The 20,973-nt window shown below is 41.3% G+C and overlaps 1 protein-coding gene across 2 annotated transcripts in view; it reads right to left on the bottom strand.

The window, feature by feature from the left end:
* plcd3 (phospholipase C delta 3) overlaps nt 1–20,973 on the bottom strand; it is an 81,010-nt gene that overhangs the window by 21,234 nt on the left and 38,803 nt on the right. For both annotated transcript variants that reach the window (XM_016994531.2, XM_008113228.3), the window contains exons 2-6: nt 16,205–16,366; nt 9,727–9,955; nt 7,915–8,044; nt 6,381–6,606; nt 2,224–2,425 (exon numbers count right to left, since the gene is read on the bottom strand). In XM_016994531.2, the coding sequence (XP_016850020.1) occupies nt 2,224–2,425; nt 6,381–6,606; nt 7,915–8,044; nt 9,727–9,955; nt 16,205–16,366 (949 nt within the window). The remainder of the gene's footprint in view (nt 1–2,223; nt 2,426–6,380; nt 6,607–7,914; nt 8,045–9,726; nt 9,956–16,204; nt 16,367–20,973) is intronic.

Genomic DNA, 20,973 nt, shown 5'->3' with positions numbered 1-20,973 from the left:
TTAAAGGTTTACGGTCAAGTTCCTGGAGTTCAGGATACAGAAATGTTTATATTTGAATAAATAGAAGCCTGGCAAAAGAATGAACTATATACTGACTGCCAGCAGGCATCAAAACAGAAGGCTGACCTGGACTTTTAAAAACTTGAGTAATCATTTTAATGCTCAAATAAAATAACAACCCATGTGGCATGTTGTGCATTCTTCCCCTGGTATTACAAGGCAGTCACTGCATAAGATCAACCTGTATTAGAAATTTCAACAAGAGGATTATCTGGCTTTGATCAAGCAGTCAGAGTTGGTACAGCCAAGAACAGACTGTGGAACAGGTTCCATAACATAGTAAAAGGAACACGGGATCTTTGGCCCTCAAAACTATTTCTGTCACAATTCGTAGTCGACTATGCCGATTAGGATTTCTTTTTCAACAACTCTGCCATCATTATTTTGAGGCAAAAAAAAATGAGTGTTACATACCAGATAGGGCAAGGAAAAGGATCAGATCTGTGTTATTACTAATTGGGACAAATTGCTCAAACTGATGGAACAAATTGGAGAAACAGATAAACTGGTTTTCTGTTCTCATCACAGGTTCCCTCTCCTTCCATCATCAGGACATGGGCAAGAAATCAGAGAGCAAGAGTACTGCCTTGAAAGTTATGTGTAACTGTAGGACCTTGGTATCTACTGAGGTTTTGTTCCTGGATCCCCATGGATACCAAAGTCTGTGGATGCTCAAGCCCTATTATATGACATGGAATAGTTAAGTTGCTTTAAATTGTGTCCCTTATATAGAATGACAAAGTCATGCTTTGATTTTTGAACTTGTTAAAAAACATTTTCAAGTCATGGATGATTGAATCCATGGATACAGAATCCATGGATATGGAGGGCTAACTGTATATGGGTATTTTCCTTATTTGTTAGAATAACAAATGCGGTAGACGCTTAATTTAATTTAATATAATGCGTAATGGCATAACCAAGTTTGCATCCTCTGGCATCTCGAGTCGGACACATCTCTGTGTTTGACACTAAAATCTCAGGGCTGGGAATCAGATCCTGCTGTCAAATATTCCAGCAATTAATAAGATTCACATTTATGTTGTGGTGACAAACCTGCCAGCTCCACATTTCACCAAACTCTGTTCAAACTCTTGTGAGAAATACCGGTAGTTTGTCATGGTGTAAACACTTCGGGGATGTCTCAGAGGAACTTTTCACATTGTTCCTTTGGGGTTATGGAACAGAAAATTAATAAAACCACCTGAGCCTCAGATAGCTGACATAAACAGACAAATCTAAAAGGGTAATTCCTGACCCAGGCACTAACCTAGTATTCCCTCTTCATTCATTCTGTCTTGACACAAACACAAATTGTTATCTTCAGAAAACAATTGTTCCATTAAACCTGTAGCCCTTTTCACACTGTACAGTTACAGCACTATTATTCTACTTTAACTATCATGGATGCATCCTATGGAATCCTGGGAGTGAGAATTCTGTTAGACAGCAGAGGTCTCTGGCTGACAATTCTCCATACAACTCACTAAATGGCAGATCACAGCATTCCATAAAATGGAAACATTACAGCTAAAGGGGAATCAAGATGTTATAATCACGTAGTATGAACAGGCCCCTGCTCGTCTCTTTTCAAATCTGTGTTTTTTCCACTTCCTGCCACAACTTTCTGTGGCTGTCAAACCACCAAAGCTTGCCAGGTACTCCACCAAACCACTCCAGTTGCCATAATTTTAGTCCCCAAACCTGTCCTTGACTTAAGACATAAGATCAACTTATACATGAGTATATATTTTCCCTTGACATTAAGTCTAGTCGTGTCCAACTCTGGAGGTTGGTGCTCATCTCCATTTCTAAGCCGAAGAGCCAGCGTTGTCTGTAGACACCGCCACGGTCATGTGGCTGCCATGACTGCATGGAGCGCCGTTACCTTCCCGTCAGAGCGGTACATATTGATCTACTCACATTTGGATGTTTTCGAACTGCTAGGTTGACAGAAGCTGGGGCTAACAGCAGGAGCTCACCCCGCTGCCCGGATTCGAACTGCCAACCTTTCAGTCAGCAAGTGCAGCAGCTCAGTGGTTTAACCCGTGGTGCTACCAGGAGTATTTATGGTACATGGCAAAAATTATCCATTTATTTCTCGTGAGCTTATTCAACAGGATTCACTTTGAATGTAGCTTTTATGGCATGAAGGCTTCTTACCGGATATACGCCTCGGTGCTGCTGGCTCCCCCAATCTGGTTGTCGGTCAGGTAGGTGTTGTGGGAGGAGGAGATGAAGTAATGGCACAGTGGCTGGCTCATATCCTGATAGATTTCTGTGTGGTTCTGGTTGAGGACATCTCCGGCAGAGGACAGAAGGTACATCATGAAACCATCCAACATCATGAGGTTGTGCTGTCTGGCTGTGGGACAAAGAGACTATTAGTTGGGGTGTTCTTAGTTTTCATACATTAAGCACACTGAAGGTGTCAGTCTTATAAAACCATGCCACATGTTATGATGAATGTCTATAGTCATCAAAAACAACTGCTCCATGCTGATCTTTCCCTCTTTCTCATTATGTAAAGTGCAACACACTCCAATACTTTTCTTTTTCTTAATGTCTCTCATCAGCTGCTGGTTCTCTCTCTCTGTGTGTTTATCTGTATGTGCTGGAGCAAAAGTGAAATCCATTAGATATAATTCCAACCATAATTTCTTATGTGCAGTCCCTCCATGCTTTTTAATCTTTTGCCTAACACAATTATGTCAATTTTTGTAACATGTTACACAAATGATCTATTTGAACCCCAGACATCAGGGTTTTGTACACAGAGGACAGGTTTTCAAAGACACAAGGGCACTATTATGGTGTTATTTATGCAGGGCCATCTACATATATCATGGGGTTTTATAAATAACAGGCTTGACAGATCCCAGCCCTAAAGAGCTAGCAAGCAGTTTTAAAATAGACACCAAAGGAATAACATAGCAATGTGAGGGAAGTGAAAGCAAGAGTCAGTAAGACAAGAATGAGCTATTATTTTGGATGAATGTTCATGAGTATGGTCAGATCAGGCTATCGGACAAAAAAAAAAAAGAGAGGCAATCTGAAGTGACACTTCATGTATCTTATGAAGTGGGATACAGTTTTTGAAAGCTTATGTCATAATGAATTAAATTTACTTAAGTCACGTGAGGCTATTGGATACAAACAAGAGGGAAGATGAGGTAACAACAGTTCATGAAGCGAACTCATGACTTACTTTCAGAAACCGCGGGACTCTCTGTTGTTTCTTGCTACTATAAATGAACACAAAGTACCCTCTGGAAATTAGGTTATTAAGGCAAGGGGAGTAATTTGTGGGTAAGTCTTTTTTTAAAAAAAGTTGTTGAAAATATTAATTGAAGAGACATTTTGAAGCATGGTACTAAGTTTGAGAATTGGATTATGACTCTACAGCAAGGGTTGTCAACTTTTTCAGCTGTGGAGCCTTTTTGAAGCAAAGGTTTCTCGTGGAGCCCCAAGAAATATATATATAGTGTGTGTGTGTGTGTGTGTGTGTGTGTGTGTGTGTGTGTGTGTATTAGGCATCGGCTGGGCCAGTGGCAGATGGATGGAGAGTGCCTGTGTACACTAATTCATTCAGTGCAAAAAAAATATATTTAGAATGAAGAACAATTTTAACCAACATGAACTTTACACTAGGGAGCCCCTGATGGCGCAGCAGATTAAATCGCTGAGCTGCTGAATTTGCTGACTGACAGGTCAGTGGTTTGAATCCAGTGAGCGGGATGAGCTCCTGCTATTAGCCCCAGCTTCTGCCAACCTGCAAACATGCAAATGTGAGTAGATCAATAGGTACCGCTCCAGCTGGAAGGTAACAGCACTCCATGCAGTCATGCCGGTCAGATGACCTTAGAGGCATCTACAGACAAAGCCGGCTCTTCAGCTTAGAAATGGAGACGAGCACCAGCCCCCAGAGTCGGACACAACTAGACTTAATGTCAGGGAAAAATCTTTACCTTTACCTAAACTTAACAGTATTTCAGTGAAGACCATCCAACCCAACCCCCTTCTGCCATGCAGAAAAAACATAATCAAAACATCCCCAACATATGGCCATCCAGCCTTGGTAACAACAACACCAGCAGCAGCAGCAGAAACCCCAGAGGAGGCTGGTCACTTGCAAAGCCCCAAGGGTTTCCCGGAGCACAGTTTGGGAACCGCTGCCCTAGAGACACAAAGTTTGAATCCCAATTTGGCCATGGAAACCCATTAGGATTTCCCACACTCTCGGTCTCAAAATGACTAGAAGGGAAACCACATCTGAACAAGTCTTGCAAATAAAGCCCCGTGAGAGGCTCAACTTAGGGTTGCCAAAACTGATTTGCAGTCACAATGAAAACAACATGCCATAAAACATTCTGGAAGGCAGTAACAACCATAAGTGTCCTCAAAATAAAAGAGGAGCTATTGTTCCAGGGAACAAGAGATCTTCAGATAAGTGAAGTGGTTTAGCTTAACAATGGAAGTTCAGAGGTATGGATGTGTTGAGATATAAGAGCAGAGAGGCGAAGGAGGAGCAGGCTTAGTCTATGGAAAGCTCTGAGGATATGGATGAGAAGTTAGCACAACATCTGGGTGCAGACAGTAACAGAGTCTATATTCAGGGACATCTAAAGAAGAGAGGGCAAGAAGTAAAATGCACAAGAGAGAGACCATCAATGATATAAGTTCCAGTGCCCCCTCCCATTTCTCAGTTATATTCCTTTTCTTAGGCTATTGCAAAGTGCTCTGTGAAAACACGTATGAATATTATCTTGGGTTTTGGATTAAGAATGCCAGGAGACCAAGGTTGTTATCTCTGCTTGACTACGGAAACTCACTGGGTGGCCTTAGCTACGTAATATTCTCTCAAATTCAGAGGAAAGCAACCCCACCTTCCCAAACAAATATTGCTAAGAAACCCATATGATGCTTTTGTTGCTGCTGCTGTGTGCCTTCAAGTCATTTCTGAGTTATGGTAACCCTATGGTGTACCAAACATGGGGCTTTCTAGGGCTGAGGGTGTGTTACTTACCCAAGGTCATCCTGTGAGTTTCCATGGCCAATAAAAACATTTTATTTGGTCAACTCACTTTCCCCTCTTCCTTGACTTAGAAAATATGGATATCCAGTCATGTTGTAAGTACGAAAACCTAACATATTTTTCAGTTGTAGCATTTCTCCTCTTCACCACCATAAAAATATGTTACAGATCTACTAAGGCTGGATTAGATGTTGTCTCTCTGAAAAGGTGCAGAAGAGGACTTGCTTTTACTTCAAAAAATAATGTTCTCTCTGCAACCTACCAGAGGTTTCTTACCTGCCAAGTATGATATTCCAAGAAACTTGAATCACTTAGTAATAATAATAATAATAATAATAATAATAATAATAATAATAATAATAATCTTTATTTATACCCCGCCACCATCTCCCCAACGGGGACTCGGGGCGGCTTACATGGGGCCATGCCCAGAACAATACAATATAACAAAATACAATAGAACAACAAATCATAGCACATTAAACAACAATAAAACAACAACAATAAAAGAAAATATAAACTACATTAAACAAGATCAAAAGAACAATAAAACCAAGGGCAGGCCACATGAACACTAAGTTAAAACTCGGGGTGAGAAAGGAAGTAGGAGTAAAAACCACAGAGGACAGGGTCATAAAGTGGCGGTGCAATCTGGAGGACAAATATTGAAGGAGAGCAGCAAAAGGGATTTATCTAGTGATTACTCTCCAAAGGCACAACGGAAGAGCCATGTTTTCAGGTCTTTCTTAAAGGCTGCTAGTGTGGGGGCTTGCCTAATCTCACCGGGCAGTGAGTTCCACAATCGGGGGGCCACAGCAGAGAAGGCCCTCTCCCTTGTTCCCACAAGGCGGGCCTGAGGTATTGGCAGTGGCGACAGGAGAGCCTCCCCTGACGATCGAAGGGATCGGGCAGGTTTATGATAGGAGATACGGTCACGAAGGTAGGTGGGTCCCAAACCGTTTAGGGCTTTATAGGTGATGGTCTGCACCTTGAATTGGGACCGGAAAATAAACGGCAGCCAGTGGAGCTCCTTGAACAAGGGAGTGGATCTCTCCCTGTAACTCGCCCCAGTTATTAGTCTGGCTGCCGACCGCTGGACCAATTGTAATTTCTGGGCCATCTTCAAGGGAAGCCCCACGTAGAGCGCATTGCAGTAGTCCAGTCTAGAGGTAACTAATCACTTTCCTCAAGCTGTGAAGTACCAGATAAGAAGGGCAATCCGCTTTTATGACCATGCTGGCAAATGTGCCATCAGAACCCGGATTTTAATAAAAGGGGTTCATACCTCTCTCATTTAGCTCATAAGTTTGGATAATATCAGTAGCCCTCTTGATGGTGGCTTCTTCCCCTTGGTCATGCAGGAATTCCCGCAGCTCCTCAGCCGACAGCACACAGTCCTCTCCTGAGTAACGGTGGAAGATCTCCTTCAGCTCAGGACGCTCCATTAGCCGTGTGCAGAACTCCTCAATCTCGTATTCTTCCAAGCGGTCATTGTTAGATCTGTCACACTCCTGGAATGAGAGAGAGAACAAACCGCCACACAATGATGGATAAGGAAGATAAGACAAGCTTTGGACTGAGCTTAGAGTGGAAAGATAAACAACCCAGTCATCCATTCTGCCTTTCTTTTTACTGTTGTTACATACATTCAAATCAACTCTGACTTATGGTGAATCTATCATATGTTTTTCTTGACAAGATTTATTCAGATTTATTATTTACTTTTGCTTTGGTTTGAGGCTGAATGTAAATTTCCCAGGATCATCTAGTGGGTTCCCATGGCTGAGTGGGAATTCAAACCCTGGTCTTGTAGAGAAGCTAGATGGTACTTAGACTATTATACCATTCTGCTTCCCTCTTTTTCTCTCTACTTGGGAGCTCATATTTGGTGGCATGAAAAAGACAGAAGCAGTATTGGGGAGGGTGGTTGAAGGATTACAATGGAAAACACCATCTGGAGCTCCCGTAGAAGTTCATATTTGGGGTAGATCATGACGACTTACATAATGGGCCAGGCTGTGGCGCAGCTGGTTAGTAGCCAGCTGTAATAAATCACTACTGACCAAGAGGTCATAGGATCGAAACCCAGGTCGGATTGAGCTCCCAACCATTAATAGCCTAGCTCACTGCCCACCTAAGCAGCTCGAAAAAACAGTTGCATCTGTTGAGTAGAAAATTCTAGGTACCGCTTTATGTGGGGAAACTAATTTAACTAATTTGCGACACCATAAAAAATGCCAGCAGTGTGCGGAAAGGAATGAGGAAGTACTACCATCAAGGACTCGGTGTCACAAGTGGACGATAAAGCGTCAGCTCCTCCTGTGGCCAGAATTGAGCATACCCTCATGAAGCCGGAAGCTGGAAAAATATTCAATTGCCTCTGTGTCTGTCTATATGTTGTATGTCTAATGGCATTGAATGTTTGCCATGTATATGTGCATTGTAATCTGCTCTGAGTCCACTTTGGAGTGAGAAGGGCAGAATATAAATACTGTAAATAAATAAATAAATAATGCCCATGTTAGAAAGCACCTTCAACCAAAAGTTTTTAAAGAAACTGATGCCATGTTTCTATTTTTCTGCTAACCTGTTCAAAAATCACTTATGGGATCATAGGAAAACACATCTTATAAGGACTTTCAAATTTGCAAGTTTTGCTAAAGCGCTGAGAGACTGAGGAATATTGTAGGTGAGATTAAACATCCTTCATTGAGCAAAAAATATGAAACTACAGTCAAGCAGAAGAATGGACAGAATGGAGGAGATAAGAGGCAAAACAGGATGAAAGAAAACACCAGGTGTATCACAGAAGGAAATACCTTGAAGAGCCTGTATGCATAGATGTCGTTCATGTCAATGTTGATCATGCGCAACATGTTCTTGATCTCTTTGAAGCTCATCTTGTTGTCTTTGTTCTTGTCAGCCTGATGCAGCATATCATGGATCCAAGTAAAAATGGATATAAGGAAAAAGCCAAGGAACTGGGAGACACCAACCTCTGGGATTTCCACATAAGAGCATTATAAGATAATGCTAAGGTAACAAAAGTGGTTAGATGACCAGACGTCAAGTTTTGTGTTGACAACTTGAGGACGTGGATATTTTAATCTGAAGAAGATGTAATTAATTTATCTGAAGAAGGAATATTTCAAATATCTAGTCGAGCAAACTTGTTATTTGTTGCTCCAGGAGAAAGATGGAGAACCTCCAGTCCATTTGACAAATTATCAGAGATAAGAGGGCATTTAAAGGTAAAGGTAAAAGTTTTCCCCTGACATTAAGTCTAGTCGTGTTTGACTCGGGTTTGGTACTCATCTCCATATCTAAGCCAAAGAGCAAGCGTTGTCTGTAGACATCTCCAAGGTCATGTGGCCGGCATGACTGCGTGGAGTGCCGTTACCTTCCCGCCAGAGCAGTACCTATTGATCTACTCACATTTGCATGTTTTCGAACTGCTAGGTTGGCAGAAGCTGGGGCTGATAACGGGAGCTCACTCTGCTCCCCGGATTCGAACCAGCAACCTTTCAGTCAGCAAGTTCAGCAACTCAACGGTTTAACTCGCTGCACCACCGGGGGGCTCCATGTAAACTTTACCTAAATCTAATTGTTAATCCCAAGTAAAATAGACCAATCAAATCAAAATTTCTCACATATGTGTTTAACTTCCAAGTTCCTTTTACTTTCTAAATGAGAATATTTAATTTCAGCCTTCTCAAAAATCTATATAGGCTTCAACTATGCTCTATTTATGGTTAATGGCAGTGATACTTCAGCTTCCACCTTAATGTGCAAACACTAAACAAAGCTGGGCTTTGTATGTTTGGAAGGAAAACATTCAACTTGGCAAGAATTTCACTTTCAGGGTCTGACCTTCCCTGCCCTCAGCCCTGCCCTGTATTCTTGGGCTTGTCTGTTCCTGGAATGCAGAACTTGAGACCCCTCCCAAATTAGAATTCAGGGGCACACAAACACACCCACATCCTAACAGAGGGAGTAGGCTTCAAACACAGTGTTTCATATTACAAGAAGGGGAGAAGACCTTCCTAACATCTATTCAGCAAGGACATTTTAAACCAAGGCTATCCAAGCTGTACATCAGAGATGCGCGAAACTGGCAGTGGGTTGAACTTGGTAACTTTTGAGGTCTCTTCCAACTTTTATGATTATAATTATAATTAATAATTTTTAGTGCACCTTCAACCATGATTACATTGATTTCAGCTAACTCTGACCTTGATGGGTGTCTTCCATATCTTTTAAACCTTGCTGAATGGGACTAGTTCAGTGGTTCTCAACCTAGGGTCCCCAGATGTTTTTGGCCTGCAACTCCCAGAAATCCCAGCCAGTTTACCAGCTGTTAGGATTTCTGGGAGTCGAAGGCCAAAAACATCTGGGGACCCCAGGTTGAGAACCACTGGACTAGTTCCCCATTTCACTTCACTTCACTTTATTTCTTAATTAGTTGCTCTCCACCAGAGTGCTCCGAACGACTTACAATTTAAAATATCATTCCGCAATATAAAAACATTCAATTCAACAAAATCACACTTTCTTGCCCGACAGTGCACGCTGTTGCTCCAAAGAGAAGAGCACACCTGCCATGCCTCTGGCGACTTGAACAGAAAGGATATTGCTCAAGTTTTTCCCGCTGGCTCATGGCTTCACCTCTTGCCATCAGTTTCTTGAGTCCTCTCACCCACTGCTGAGCTTCATTCACGCTAATGGCTGCTAGGTCCAGGTTTTTCCTCTTGCCCCGGAAGACAATAGTGAAGCACTGGTCCTCAGGAAAACAGCCGCCATATTTCCGAAGCCCTTCAGATTGGTAACCTTCCCGCACACTTTCAATGTGCAGGATGGAGACTGAAAGACAAAATGTGAAGATAGGGATTGCATACAAAAAAAGAACAGCATGTTATATAAGTCAATATTTAATATTAAATTATAGTGAGGATCTCAAACAATCTGAAACCAAATGAGCTTCCTATGATGGTCACTTCTCATAATAAAGGTAAAGGTAAAGGTTTCCCCTTGACATAAAGTCTAGTGGTGCTCATCTCCATTTCTAAGCCAAAGAGCCGGCGTTGTCCATAGACACCTCCAAGGTCATGTGGCCAGCAAACTGCATGGAGCACCGTTACCTTCCCACCAAAGCAGTACCTATTGATCTACTCACATTTCAAACTGCTAGGTTGGCAGAAGTTGGCGCTAACAGCAGGAGCTCACCCCGTCCGTAGTTTCGAACTGCTGACCGTCCAGTCAGCAAGTTCTGCAGCTTAGCAGTTTAACCTGCTGTGCCACGGTTGCCCCAACTTCTTATAACAGAACTAATAAATGTTATAGCTCAATGACAGAGTACATGCTGGCCACATAAACAGTCCCAAATTTAATTCTTAGTATCTCCATATAAGAAATGCTCTTTTCTACGATCCTGGAGATCCACTGCTAATGAGGGCAAACCAGGGCTACTCAAAGTAGTGGGTTTTTGGACCAGTGCCAGTCTCAAGCCAACAGCTGCCAGTCCACAAAGAGAAAAGAAAGAAACAAATGGAACCAATGGTTACAAATATGGTACTGGCCCCTGGCACAACACTGGTGTGATCAGCTGGTGATGACGTGAGGGTGCAAAAAGAGTTTCTTACATTCCTAACCTTGGTGTAAGAATCAGAGGATTCACAGGAAATCACTGCTCAAAAAGCAATTGTCTGAAGGAAAAGTGCTGATAATAGTCTGAGAGAGATGACCCGAGGATACAAGGATGAGGAATAAGTGGACTCTCATGTCGAGTCTGTTTTATTTGTCTTGCATTTTATTCTACTGGATCAAAAGACTTTTGGCACAGGCTATATCATGATCTTGGTAAGGCTAGAAATAATAGCTAACCTAACAACAGTAGTTTGCTGTCATGCTGAATGCCATATCATAACACTACTGGATCCGCATCATTGCGGGGCACTCCCACTACATGGGCATGTGTGTACATGCCTTCAAACATGCATGCACAAGCCCTTAAGACCTAGTGGTTAAACAACATTTTAGTTTTTGTTTGTGTGCTAATTCCCCTGGAAACACACATTTCCAGGGCAAGCTGGTTTGGTTTCAAATTCCTTTCCAGCAAACAGGGTCCTAACCTCACCAACTGTAAAAATAAAGAGATATTCAAAGAGAACAAACAAACCCAGACTTCTCCCTGTGCTACACCCTGTCTTGGGTGTGAACGATCCACAGGTGACTGAAATGTTATGCTAGGGCTAAAGACATACATATTTCCTCCTACAGATTGCAGTTACAGGCACAGAAGTGTGAAGAGCTATCATCACAATCGACAAGCCAAGCTATGAACCAGGAAGTCCTCAGTTCAAATCTTGCCTTAGCCATCCATTTACCCAAACCGGCTTTAATGAAGCCATTCTTTCTTAGTCTTGAGCCCTACAGCTGCCCCAATGAGATAATAAATTAATCTGTTTAGAAGTGGTACTGTAAACATCACTGAATATTTTTATGAAGAGGCATTCACTGATGTATTAACTCCAAAATGTTTTGGACTACACTTCCCTAACTATCGCAGAAGGCATTTGGAGTCCAAAACATTTGGAGGGTATCAGATGAGGTTGTCTATGCAACGCAGATGAAAAGTATCATGGTTGCTATCCTGCAGGCTCCCTCCCCTCCTCATCTTACCTATAAAAGGGAAAGAGACCAGTTTTGATGGGCCTGGGGATATAAATAACAACTGCATGGTTGGCTGGTACAATTCTTCCTCACCATTGCACACATCTATCCTGGGAAAGGAGAAGTCAATTTCTCCCATCTCAACTGGTGAAACTTTCTCCCACAGCTGCATCTCTATCTTAGGAAATAATTTCCACACGGAATATTGATTTCCAACCAGTAAAGACACACAGCTTCTCTCTGGGCGAGTCTAACTGGTCAGTTAATCCAGAGCCAATCCAGAGCAGAGGTGGCCACACGCATCCTCCTGAACCCACTATGGCAGTGAGTTAGAGTCCATGTGGTTCTGCCAGACCAAGATCACGTTGGCCTTGCTAGACCATCATCTCATCTTCTGGGTTACTGTATGTCTATTGTTCAGATCAGTATGAATGCTATCAGAATCTAACATCCCCTCAGGAGAAGGTTAAGTTGCCTCTGCGTCTGTCTCTGTCTCGGTTCTATGTGTTTATGGGCATTGAATGTTTGCCCTATATGTATATAATGTGATTTCCCTGAGTCCCCTTCGGGGTGAATATAAATACTGTAAATAAATAAATAAATATCATGTGGTAACCTGTATTGTAAACGCCATGAGATTTATGATATTCTTCCTTCCTGTATTTCAAGCCAGTGCATCCTTGTCCTATTTCCAGAGGAAACAATTTTTTGTGAAATCCTAGGCTTTCAAAATCCATTATTTTATATCTGAATGCAGGCTTCATATTGGACTAAAATTCAATGGGAACATGAAGCTTTCTGATGAACAAATGGAGGGTTCACATAATGTAGATAGTGAGCTAAATTTCTATCTAATAATTTAATCGCAGTACAGAATGCTGTGAAATGGCAAACAAATAGCATTTCAGTCACATTCATAGTCCTACTTTATTGATTTATTCAAGAAAGAATATTCTGAAGAGCTGCTTAGGGTGGAAATTTTAATCACTCAAGTAAAAAATTCTTATTTATTTTCTTTTCCTTGATGGGAAGCAGTATTTCAACACCTCTCACCAAGAAAATGGAAGATGCTCAACTACAGCAGCCAGCCACTCCACATGATGAAGAAGAACTGAATGATCATCTACTATTTCAAGAATGAGGACTTTGGGGATGCTTTCTTTAAATATAAATAGACTGAAATCACCATACAAGAGGAGATGGGCTTTTCATTATTTGCGATTACCGGAAACAAGAGGAAATTCCTACTCAGGATTTACGGATTACAAAAATGATGTTTCTGGCACAAACGGGCATACTGATCAGGTTTACACAATGGCCAGATCCTCACAAATTCAAATATTGTAATAATTGACAAGACCTATACAATCGCCAAACTCTTCCAAATATGAAGAAGAATGGCAGCCTTTTATTGACTATTAAAAAGAAACAAATGCTGAGTTTTCTATAGCACCAAGAAAAATTTGGCAGTACAGGGATGTAGGAACAACAAGGAAAGGAAAAATAGAGAAAGTGATAAGAATAACAGGGTCCCCAATGATATCTAAGCGATCCTGGAAAGTTAATCCACCAGAGATAAGACGTTTTATGACAAAAAAATTAGTTTTGGTGATTATGAAGCGGACAACAGAGACAGGGTAGGAAGCGTTATTTAGGGCTTTCTATTTTCCATTTCTCAATCTTTCTATCTCTTTTGTTTCAAATTACTGTGCACTCGCTTTTCTACTCTTCCATTTTAGATTAGAAAATAAATGTTCTTTTTTCCCTCTCTTCTCATAGAAAATCAGACAACAATGTCAGGTGTGAAAAATATCCATATTCTATATCCACTCTTGTACCCCTCCCCATTCCTTATATATTTGCAATTAAAATTATCGGGGGGGGGGGGGGAGGGAAAGAAAATGATTGACCACAAAAACATATTTCACATTTGAGGGTATGTGTGAAATTTATTTGTACAAAAATCTTTTTGCAAAATAAAGTATGAAAGGCAAAGTATTTTGGGCAAAATGTATGACTTTCTATGAAAAAATGTCCCACAGATCTTTTGAGGTATGAAATGTCCTCTAAAATACTTTTAAAACTCTCATAGTTTCATCCAGCTAGGAGAAAACTCTTAAAATAATGTGTTTGGCCATGTGCAAATGAAATCAGTGAATCTGCCTATTCATCACTCTATCCCAGACCTGTACAACATACAGCCCATGGGCCACTTATGGCCCACCAAACGATTTTAGGCAGCCCACACATAATGTTGGCAGTACAGTAAACTGGAGGCAAAAGCACAGAAGAAAACATGAAACATATTCCTCAGACAAACTAAAGGAGCTTTCCCTTTATGCCCCTCCTCCCCAGGAGGTCACACACGACAATGTCTCAGGTGGGCGTGGGGCAACTCCCTTTCCATTTCCTCCTTGTGGCTTTGGTCTGACAGCATTCAAACATGGCAATAGTCCCAGTCTGAAAGTGAGGTCAAGGAGTTCCCCTCTTCCCTCCACAGCCTTGCAAAGAATGCAAAAAAGTGGCTTCCAGAGAGAGAAAGAGAGAGAGAGAGAGAGAGAGAGAGAGAGAGAGAGAGAGAGAGAGAGAGAGAGAGAGAGAGCACAGAATGTTTCCATGGCAATTCAAGTGGAATCATGATCTTACAAGACAGCCCAGGTCCGTATTACACACTACACTGTTATATCACTATGATTCCACTTGAACTGCCATGGAAACATCCTGTGGGATCCTGAGATTTGGAGTTTGGTGTTACCTTGCAGCAGAGGCAGGAAAGAAAGTTTCCCTTCCAAGAAAAGAAACCAGGTGGAGAGTTCTTTCCAGGAAAAGCTGCCACTGAAATAATAATAGTCTACTAAAAATCCTTGATCAAGACGTGTGACATACCCTTTTCCATACCAGTGTGAAACAGGGACTGTGAGTGCACGTATATTAATGCAGAAAAAGAACTGCCCTGCTTGCAAAGTTCTCCGGACACATGCTTTCCAGAAGCCCTTTCTTTTCACGTAGGTTTCTGCCTTCGCCGACATGCACCCAAGAAGGGCTCAGGTTTTTGGTGTTTTATTTTGGCACGGTGGCAATTCTGATTGCTTCCAAACAGTAAAAGGTAAAGGTTTCCCCTGACGTTAAGTCCAGTCATGTCTGACTCTGGGGGTTGGTGCTCATCTCCATTTTTAAGCCGAAGAGCCGGCGTTGTCCGTAGACACCTCCAAGGTCATGTGGCCAGCATGACTGCATGGAGCGCCGGAACAAGCATGGAAAAAAGTTGTGCTATGTATATGTGGAAAGGAATTCAACTTCAGAGAAAAACAAGACACACATTTGCAAGTGGGAAGAGGAGCTTTGCAGTTGTGCAGAAGTTGAAATCCAAGTTGGAACCAAAAGGAATTTGTTTCTGGTTGCTTTGGAATGGGGATGGCTCTCCTCATGGATTAAGGAGGGAAAAGGTATTAAAATCTGTACCGCTTAGCAAAGTATTTTTAACATTAATGTGATTGCAATTGAAATTTTTAAAATCTTAAGTACAGTAGAGTCTCGCTTATCCAACATTCGCTTATCCAATCTTCTATATTATCCAACACTGTTTGCCTTTTAGTAGTCAATGTTTTTGTAGTCAATTTTTTGATACATTGTGAAGTTTGGGTACTAAATTCATAAATACAGTAATTACTACATAGTAATTACTGTGTATTGAACTGCTTATTCTATCCATTTGTTGTAAAACATGTTTTGGTGCTTAATTTGTAAAATCATAACGTAATTTGATGCTTAATAGGCTTTTCCTTAATCTCTCCTTATTATCCAACATTTTCGCTTATCCAACGTTCTGCCTGCCCGTTTATGTTGGATAAGTGAGACTCTACTGTAATAATAAAGCTTTATTTATATCCTGCCCCCTCTCCTCAAAGGCACTAAAAACCTAACTGCAGCCTGAAGAAGTTCAGCTGATTTTCATTTTGGCCCTTAACTATTGCCAAGTTGTGCAGATTACTTTGTAATCTCTTGCCCTATCATGGTGGAAATCGTTGATAAGAACAGGTAAGATGAAATGAAAACAGATGTCAGTGTTGGATGGAAATAAATATTCCTTCCTCATTTCAAATAAGCAATACCAGAAATTCAGAGGCTACACATTTAGTCATTTGTCTTTGATATTTGGACTCTCCCCTGACAACTTTCATGATTCATTATTGTTTTTCTCATCATCATGTTCTCTTCCTTTTCAAACTATTTAACACTGGATTGTCTAAAACAGAGAAAACAGCAAAGTTCTAGGTTATGAAGCATGCATTAACTATGTGTTTCAACTGGAAAACAAGCTAGTTTTAGATTATGCAAAGTGATTCTAGACTTGTGCTGTACATCTGGGATTTGGTGTGCTCAATAGTTTTAGAAAGCCCTCTCTCTCACACACATATATACAGATAGTGCAAGACTTACAGACATGTTGGGAGTAAGCCTTTTTAAAGCGGGTCTCAAACCAGATAGTCATTCCATCTTCCTGAAGCCGGTAGAGCCTTTGCTTCCGTGGCCTGTGTGTCTTGACTTTCCAGAAGAATGACCCTCTCAGCATTACTTTAATATCGTCATCATCTGTCAAGCCTAAAGTGGGGGGAAAACAGGAGGGTCAGAATGAAATTTAACAAAATATTGTGAACCAATTGGATCTTACAAGCAAAATACATTCAGCTTTCCCAATGCTTAACTTTAAGTGCCTTAACTTTAATTTTAACTGAACATGTGAAATATTAGTATGGATAAAAAGCACCACTGAGCATATGCAAAGGTACCCATCTAATCATACTATATGAATAAAAAATGTTTCTGAACTATAGCATTCATTCTACAACAACATTTTTTAAAATCTTACTTCCTAAAGACACAAAAATGGGTAGTTCCAAAATTACCCAATGCCTGACCTATTCCTAAGGCCCCTGGGTTAAAGGTAATGAAATTGTGTAAAACACAGCTTGGAAACATCACTTATTTGGACTAAATGTCTCAGTTTCCCTGAGCCAGTATGCCCACTGGAATTCTGGCAGATATAGTTCAAATAAATATATTTTTCCCTCCAAGATTTGGAAAAGGATATAAAGAGTGAGAGGAAATTCTAGACAGGGTGGTGGTCTGGGTCTGGATCCTGTTAGAGAGGCAAAACTTGAAAAAGTGCTCATGTTGGATTACAATGTCCAGTGAAAAATCATATTTCCTAGCTGTGGGTGCATAGTAGCAACTCGAGAGGCACAAGTTGCTTGGAACCAAATCAAAGGCAAAGGTTAGGTAGACCCATCCAGTTTCTTCTTGGTTTTCCAGATCACTGGTCAAATGGGACTAAAGATCAAAATGACAGTCTTTCTCTGGCAGCTGTGTGGGTGTTGCTGCCATCCAGCATAAATTGAACTGTAACCCCTAGAATGCCATCTTTTTTCGTGTCTGAAGTGCTTGAAAAACTGCAAGTCGCTTCTGTTGTGAGAGAATTGGCCATCTGCAAGGATGTTGCCCAGGGGAACGCCTAGATGTTTGATGTTTTACCACTCTTGTGAGATGGTGCCACCTGAATGACACAGAAAACGAGGCCAATAGCCCTGATGCTTAGATGCATACATTCAAATCCTTTTGCAATTTCAAGCCAGAATCATAAATCAACTGATGCTTGGCTTAATCTAACATGTAGGGTGGAGGCTGGTAGGTAGCATTGGTTCAAGGTATTTTGCTGTTCAAGGTATTTAGCTAATTTGGTATTTCATGTCCAAATCAAGGTGCACCTACAATATTTTTACCCATGAGGCACAAGCACTTATTTCCTGCCTGGTGGTGTAAATACAACAATACCTGAAAATAATGAAAACCTTGCTTCACTTTTGTGACGCCTAAAATCTGCTTTCTGAAAAGACAGCTGTGAACATATGTAGTTTGTGAGAGATCCTGATAGCCTATAGTTCCCCAAAGTTGTGGGCAGTACGACTAAGAGTGATATATCCTGAGAACTATAGGCCAACAATAGAAAGTAGATATACACTTAGGGGGGAAATCATGTCTCAATACAGAGTAAGACTTTCCTAGAATATGATAGGAAATTGTGTAGGTAGGTAATAGAGCACTAGCATAATGTACCTGTGCAAATTTTTGTTTTGATATTATTCATTATGTATTATAAAATATTGTATTATATATTTCCCCAATGGCGCAGCGGGTTGAAGTGCCAAGCGCTGGAACTGCTGACCGAAAGGTTGACAGTTCAAATCCAGGGAGTGGGGTGAGCTCCCACTGTTAGCCCCAGGATCTGTCAACCTAGCAGTTCGAAAACATGCAAATGTGAGTAGATCAATAGGTACCGCTTCGGTAGGAAGCCGGCCACATGACCTTGGAGGTTCTACGTACAACGCCGGCTCTTCGGCTAAGAAATGGAGATGAGCACCAACCCCGAGTCGGACACGACTAGATTATACATGACTGTCAGAGGAAAACCTTTAACTTTACCTATTATCTATTTCAGAGAAAGGGACTGGGAAAAAAACACATCTAAATATTTCTTGACTGTAAAATCCATTGAGTCATCATGAACTGACAGGTGACAACACAATGTATTTGTACTCTGATTGATGCAACTTTTTATGGGGGCAAAAAAGAATAAATGAAAGACAGAAATAATTGTTTGGCTAGAAATAAAATATGGGGAAATCATTGTGGCAGTTTCTTCTATTATATGTGGCCACAGAATTACTGACAGGCACTCAAACGTACAGGCAGCTTGAGCAGACTAGATGAGGAATAAGATCCTCAGTTGATCCCAGAGAACTGAACTATAATATCCACACTGGGCCAGGGAGCCAAGAGTTGCATTCAGCACTTAATCCTAAATGACAGAGATTAAACAGACTGAATCAACGGCTGCTGTTTGCAGTTGGTTTTAGTAGCTCTCTAGACAATTATGTTGGGGTTTGCTTTATATTTCTTCCTTCCAAATTCCAACTCAATCCACTCCTTGCAAAGTTTCAATATTTTCTTGGCAGAAAATAGAAGAAAGCTTGAACTGTATTATTATTATATAGGGTGGGGCTGGCATTTTTTCTCTAGAATTCTACTTTTAAGAAGCAGATGAAGTTTTGTTTTTCAGAGATAATTGCCACAGAAAAAGGGCAGAGTGCTTAGATTTAAAAAACAGTTTGATTTTAATTCTTCTTTCCCTGTTGTTATGATGTCATTCTACTCTCCCCAAATAAATACCTGGCATTTCATGCTTCTCAAGCATGCTTATGGGTCTGTTGATGTAGATTTCTACAGTCCACAGACTTACTGATGATCCCTTTTCTTAATGGACAATGTCACTTTTTGAATGTATTCCCACTTATGTATTCCCACTTATGTATACAAAGGACAGCTACATTTTGCAAATGTACCAATCCTCACGTAGCTTGCATACATATGTGCCAATGCATAATGCTGATGATCAATATCTTCCTGAAGGAGCTCCGGCAATGTTGTGTTCCTTCAGAAACTGTGGTTATATTTATCCTGCTGCTTCTCCCTATGGCTTCAGCCTTTTTTGGAAGCGCACTGTAACTTGATTTTCTGGGCAGTGATTGAGTGTCAGTGTTATACAACAGCCTGTCTTAAGAAGAAGAAAAAATAAGGCAGTCCTCAATGATGCTGCCAGTCCAGTGGACACCAGAGGTTGAAGCAGCATATAAATTCCCTACATTGGTCTGTGTTTCCTGCGGGTTGTCTTCACACATTTGTCAAGAGGGTCTGGGTGTACATTTCTGCACAGAATAACAAATGAATTGTACATACCTTACAACATTTCACAGATAAAAACTGGGACATAAGTGGTCAAGGAACTTCAAGAGTATGGTCAAGATGGCAAATGAAGAGCAGACAAACTAGGAAAGGACTACAGCAGTTTGCTTTTGCCTGAGTTGACTGGGCAGGGCAAAATCTCTCCTCCTCCTCCTCCTCCTCTTCCTCCGCACTTCCTGTTGCTGAGTTAATATGAGTACAAACTGGGTCCCCTTTTTCACAGTCATACAATCATATAATAGGGTTGTTGTGTGTTTTTCCAGCTGCATGGCCATGTTCCAGAAGTATTCTCTCCTGAGGTTTCGCCCACATCTATGGCAGACATCCTCAGAGGTTGTGAGGTATATGAGGTTGTGAGGAAACGTCAGGAGAGAATACTTCTGGAACATAGCCATACAGCCTGAAAAACACACAACAACCCTATGATTCCGGCCATGAAAGCCTTTGACAACATATTGAATCATATAATACAGTTCAAAGCAGATAATCTGCAATCAGAAACTGGATTACATGACAATGCAGATGCAGCCTGAGTGTGTACTTTGAAATCAGTTTGCTGCAACTGAAATAAGCTGAAGGTGAAAGGGAAAAGTGAGAGGAGGAACAAACTAGGACATTTTAAAAACAGCTGAGAGGATCATGGATTAATTGGGATTGTCCCTGCCAGACTGAGATAGTCAGAGGGTAATAATAGTAATATAATTGAAGGGGGAAAACAGTAGTAACAAAGCCTGTTGCTCCATAACAACTTTGCCACCATCTCCGGGTGATTTACACAAGGCACAAGGTGCTGAAAAGGAAGACATGAAATAAAACACAATATAAAATACAATTGAATAAAACACGCAAGCATGTAACAACAGCCTCAAACCCTGAATAAAACAACGCTCATTTGTCAATGGTGATAGCTAATGCAAACACGGCCAGGCTATAAACAATAGGGCCAGGAAATGGGAGCAATTACAGAGCTGTAACCATGGGATGAAGGCATGAGATAAAGTGCAAGGCTGCATAACAAATTCATAGATCGACTAGCAACTAGGCATTCTCAAAAGCTTGTTTGAATAGCCAGGTCTTCAGGTCCCTATGGAAGAAGGACAGCATGGGGGCTTTCCTAATCTCCCTGGGTAGGGCATGCCAAAGCGGGGGGAGTCACCACCAAGAAGGCCCTCTCCCTCATCCCCACCAATCATGTTTGAGATTGTGGTGAGATCGAGAGGAGGGCCTCCCCGGCCGATCTTAGAGCCCACGCCGGTTCATGGGGAGGAGGAGATGTGGTCACGAAGATAGGCAAGACCTGAACCGTTTAGGGCTTTGTAGGTAATAACCTGGACTTTGAATGGGGACCAGAAACGTATCGGGAGCCAAGGGAGCTGCTTAGTAGGGGCACTATGTGCTCCCTATAGCTA

The sequence above is a fragment of the Anolis carolinensis genome, chromosome 6, assembly GCF_035594765.1.
Source record: "Anolis carolinensis isolate JA03-04 chromosome 6, rAnoCar3.1.pri, whole genome shotgun sequence".
In the NCBI taxonomy this organism is placed as follows: Eukaryota; Metazoa; Chordata; class Lepidosauria; order Squamata; family Dactyloidae; genus Anolis; species Anolis carolinensis.
Note: the sequence above shows the minus strand (reverse complement) of the source record. Positions and strands in the feature narration are given on the sequence as shown.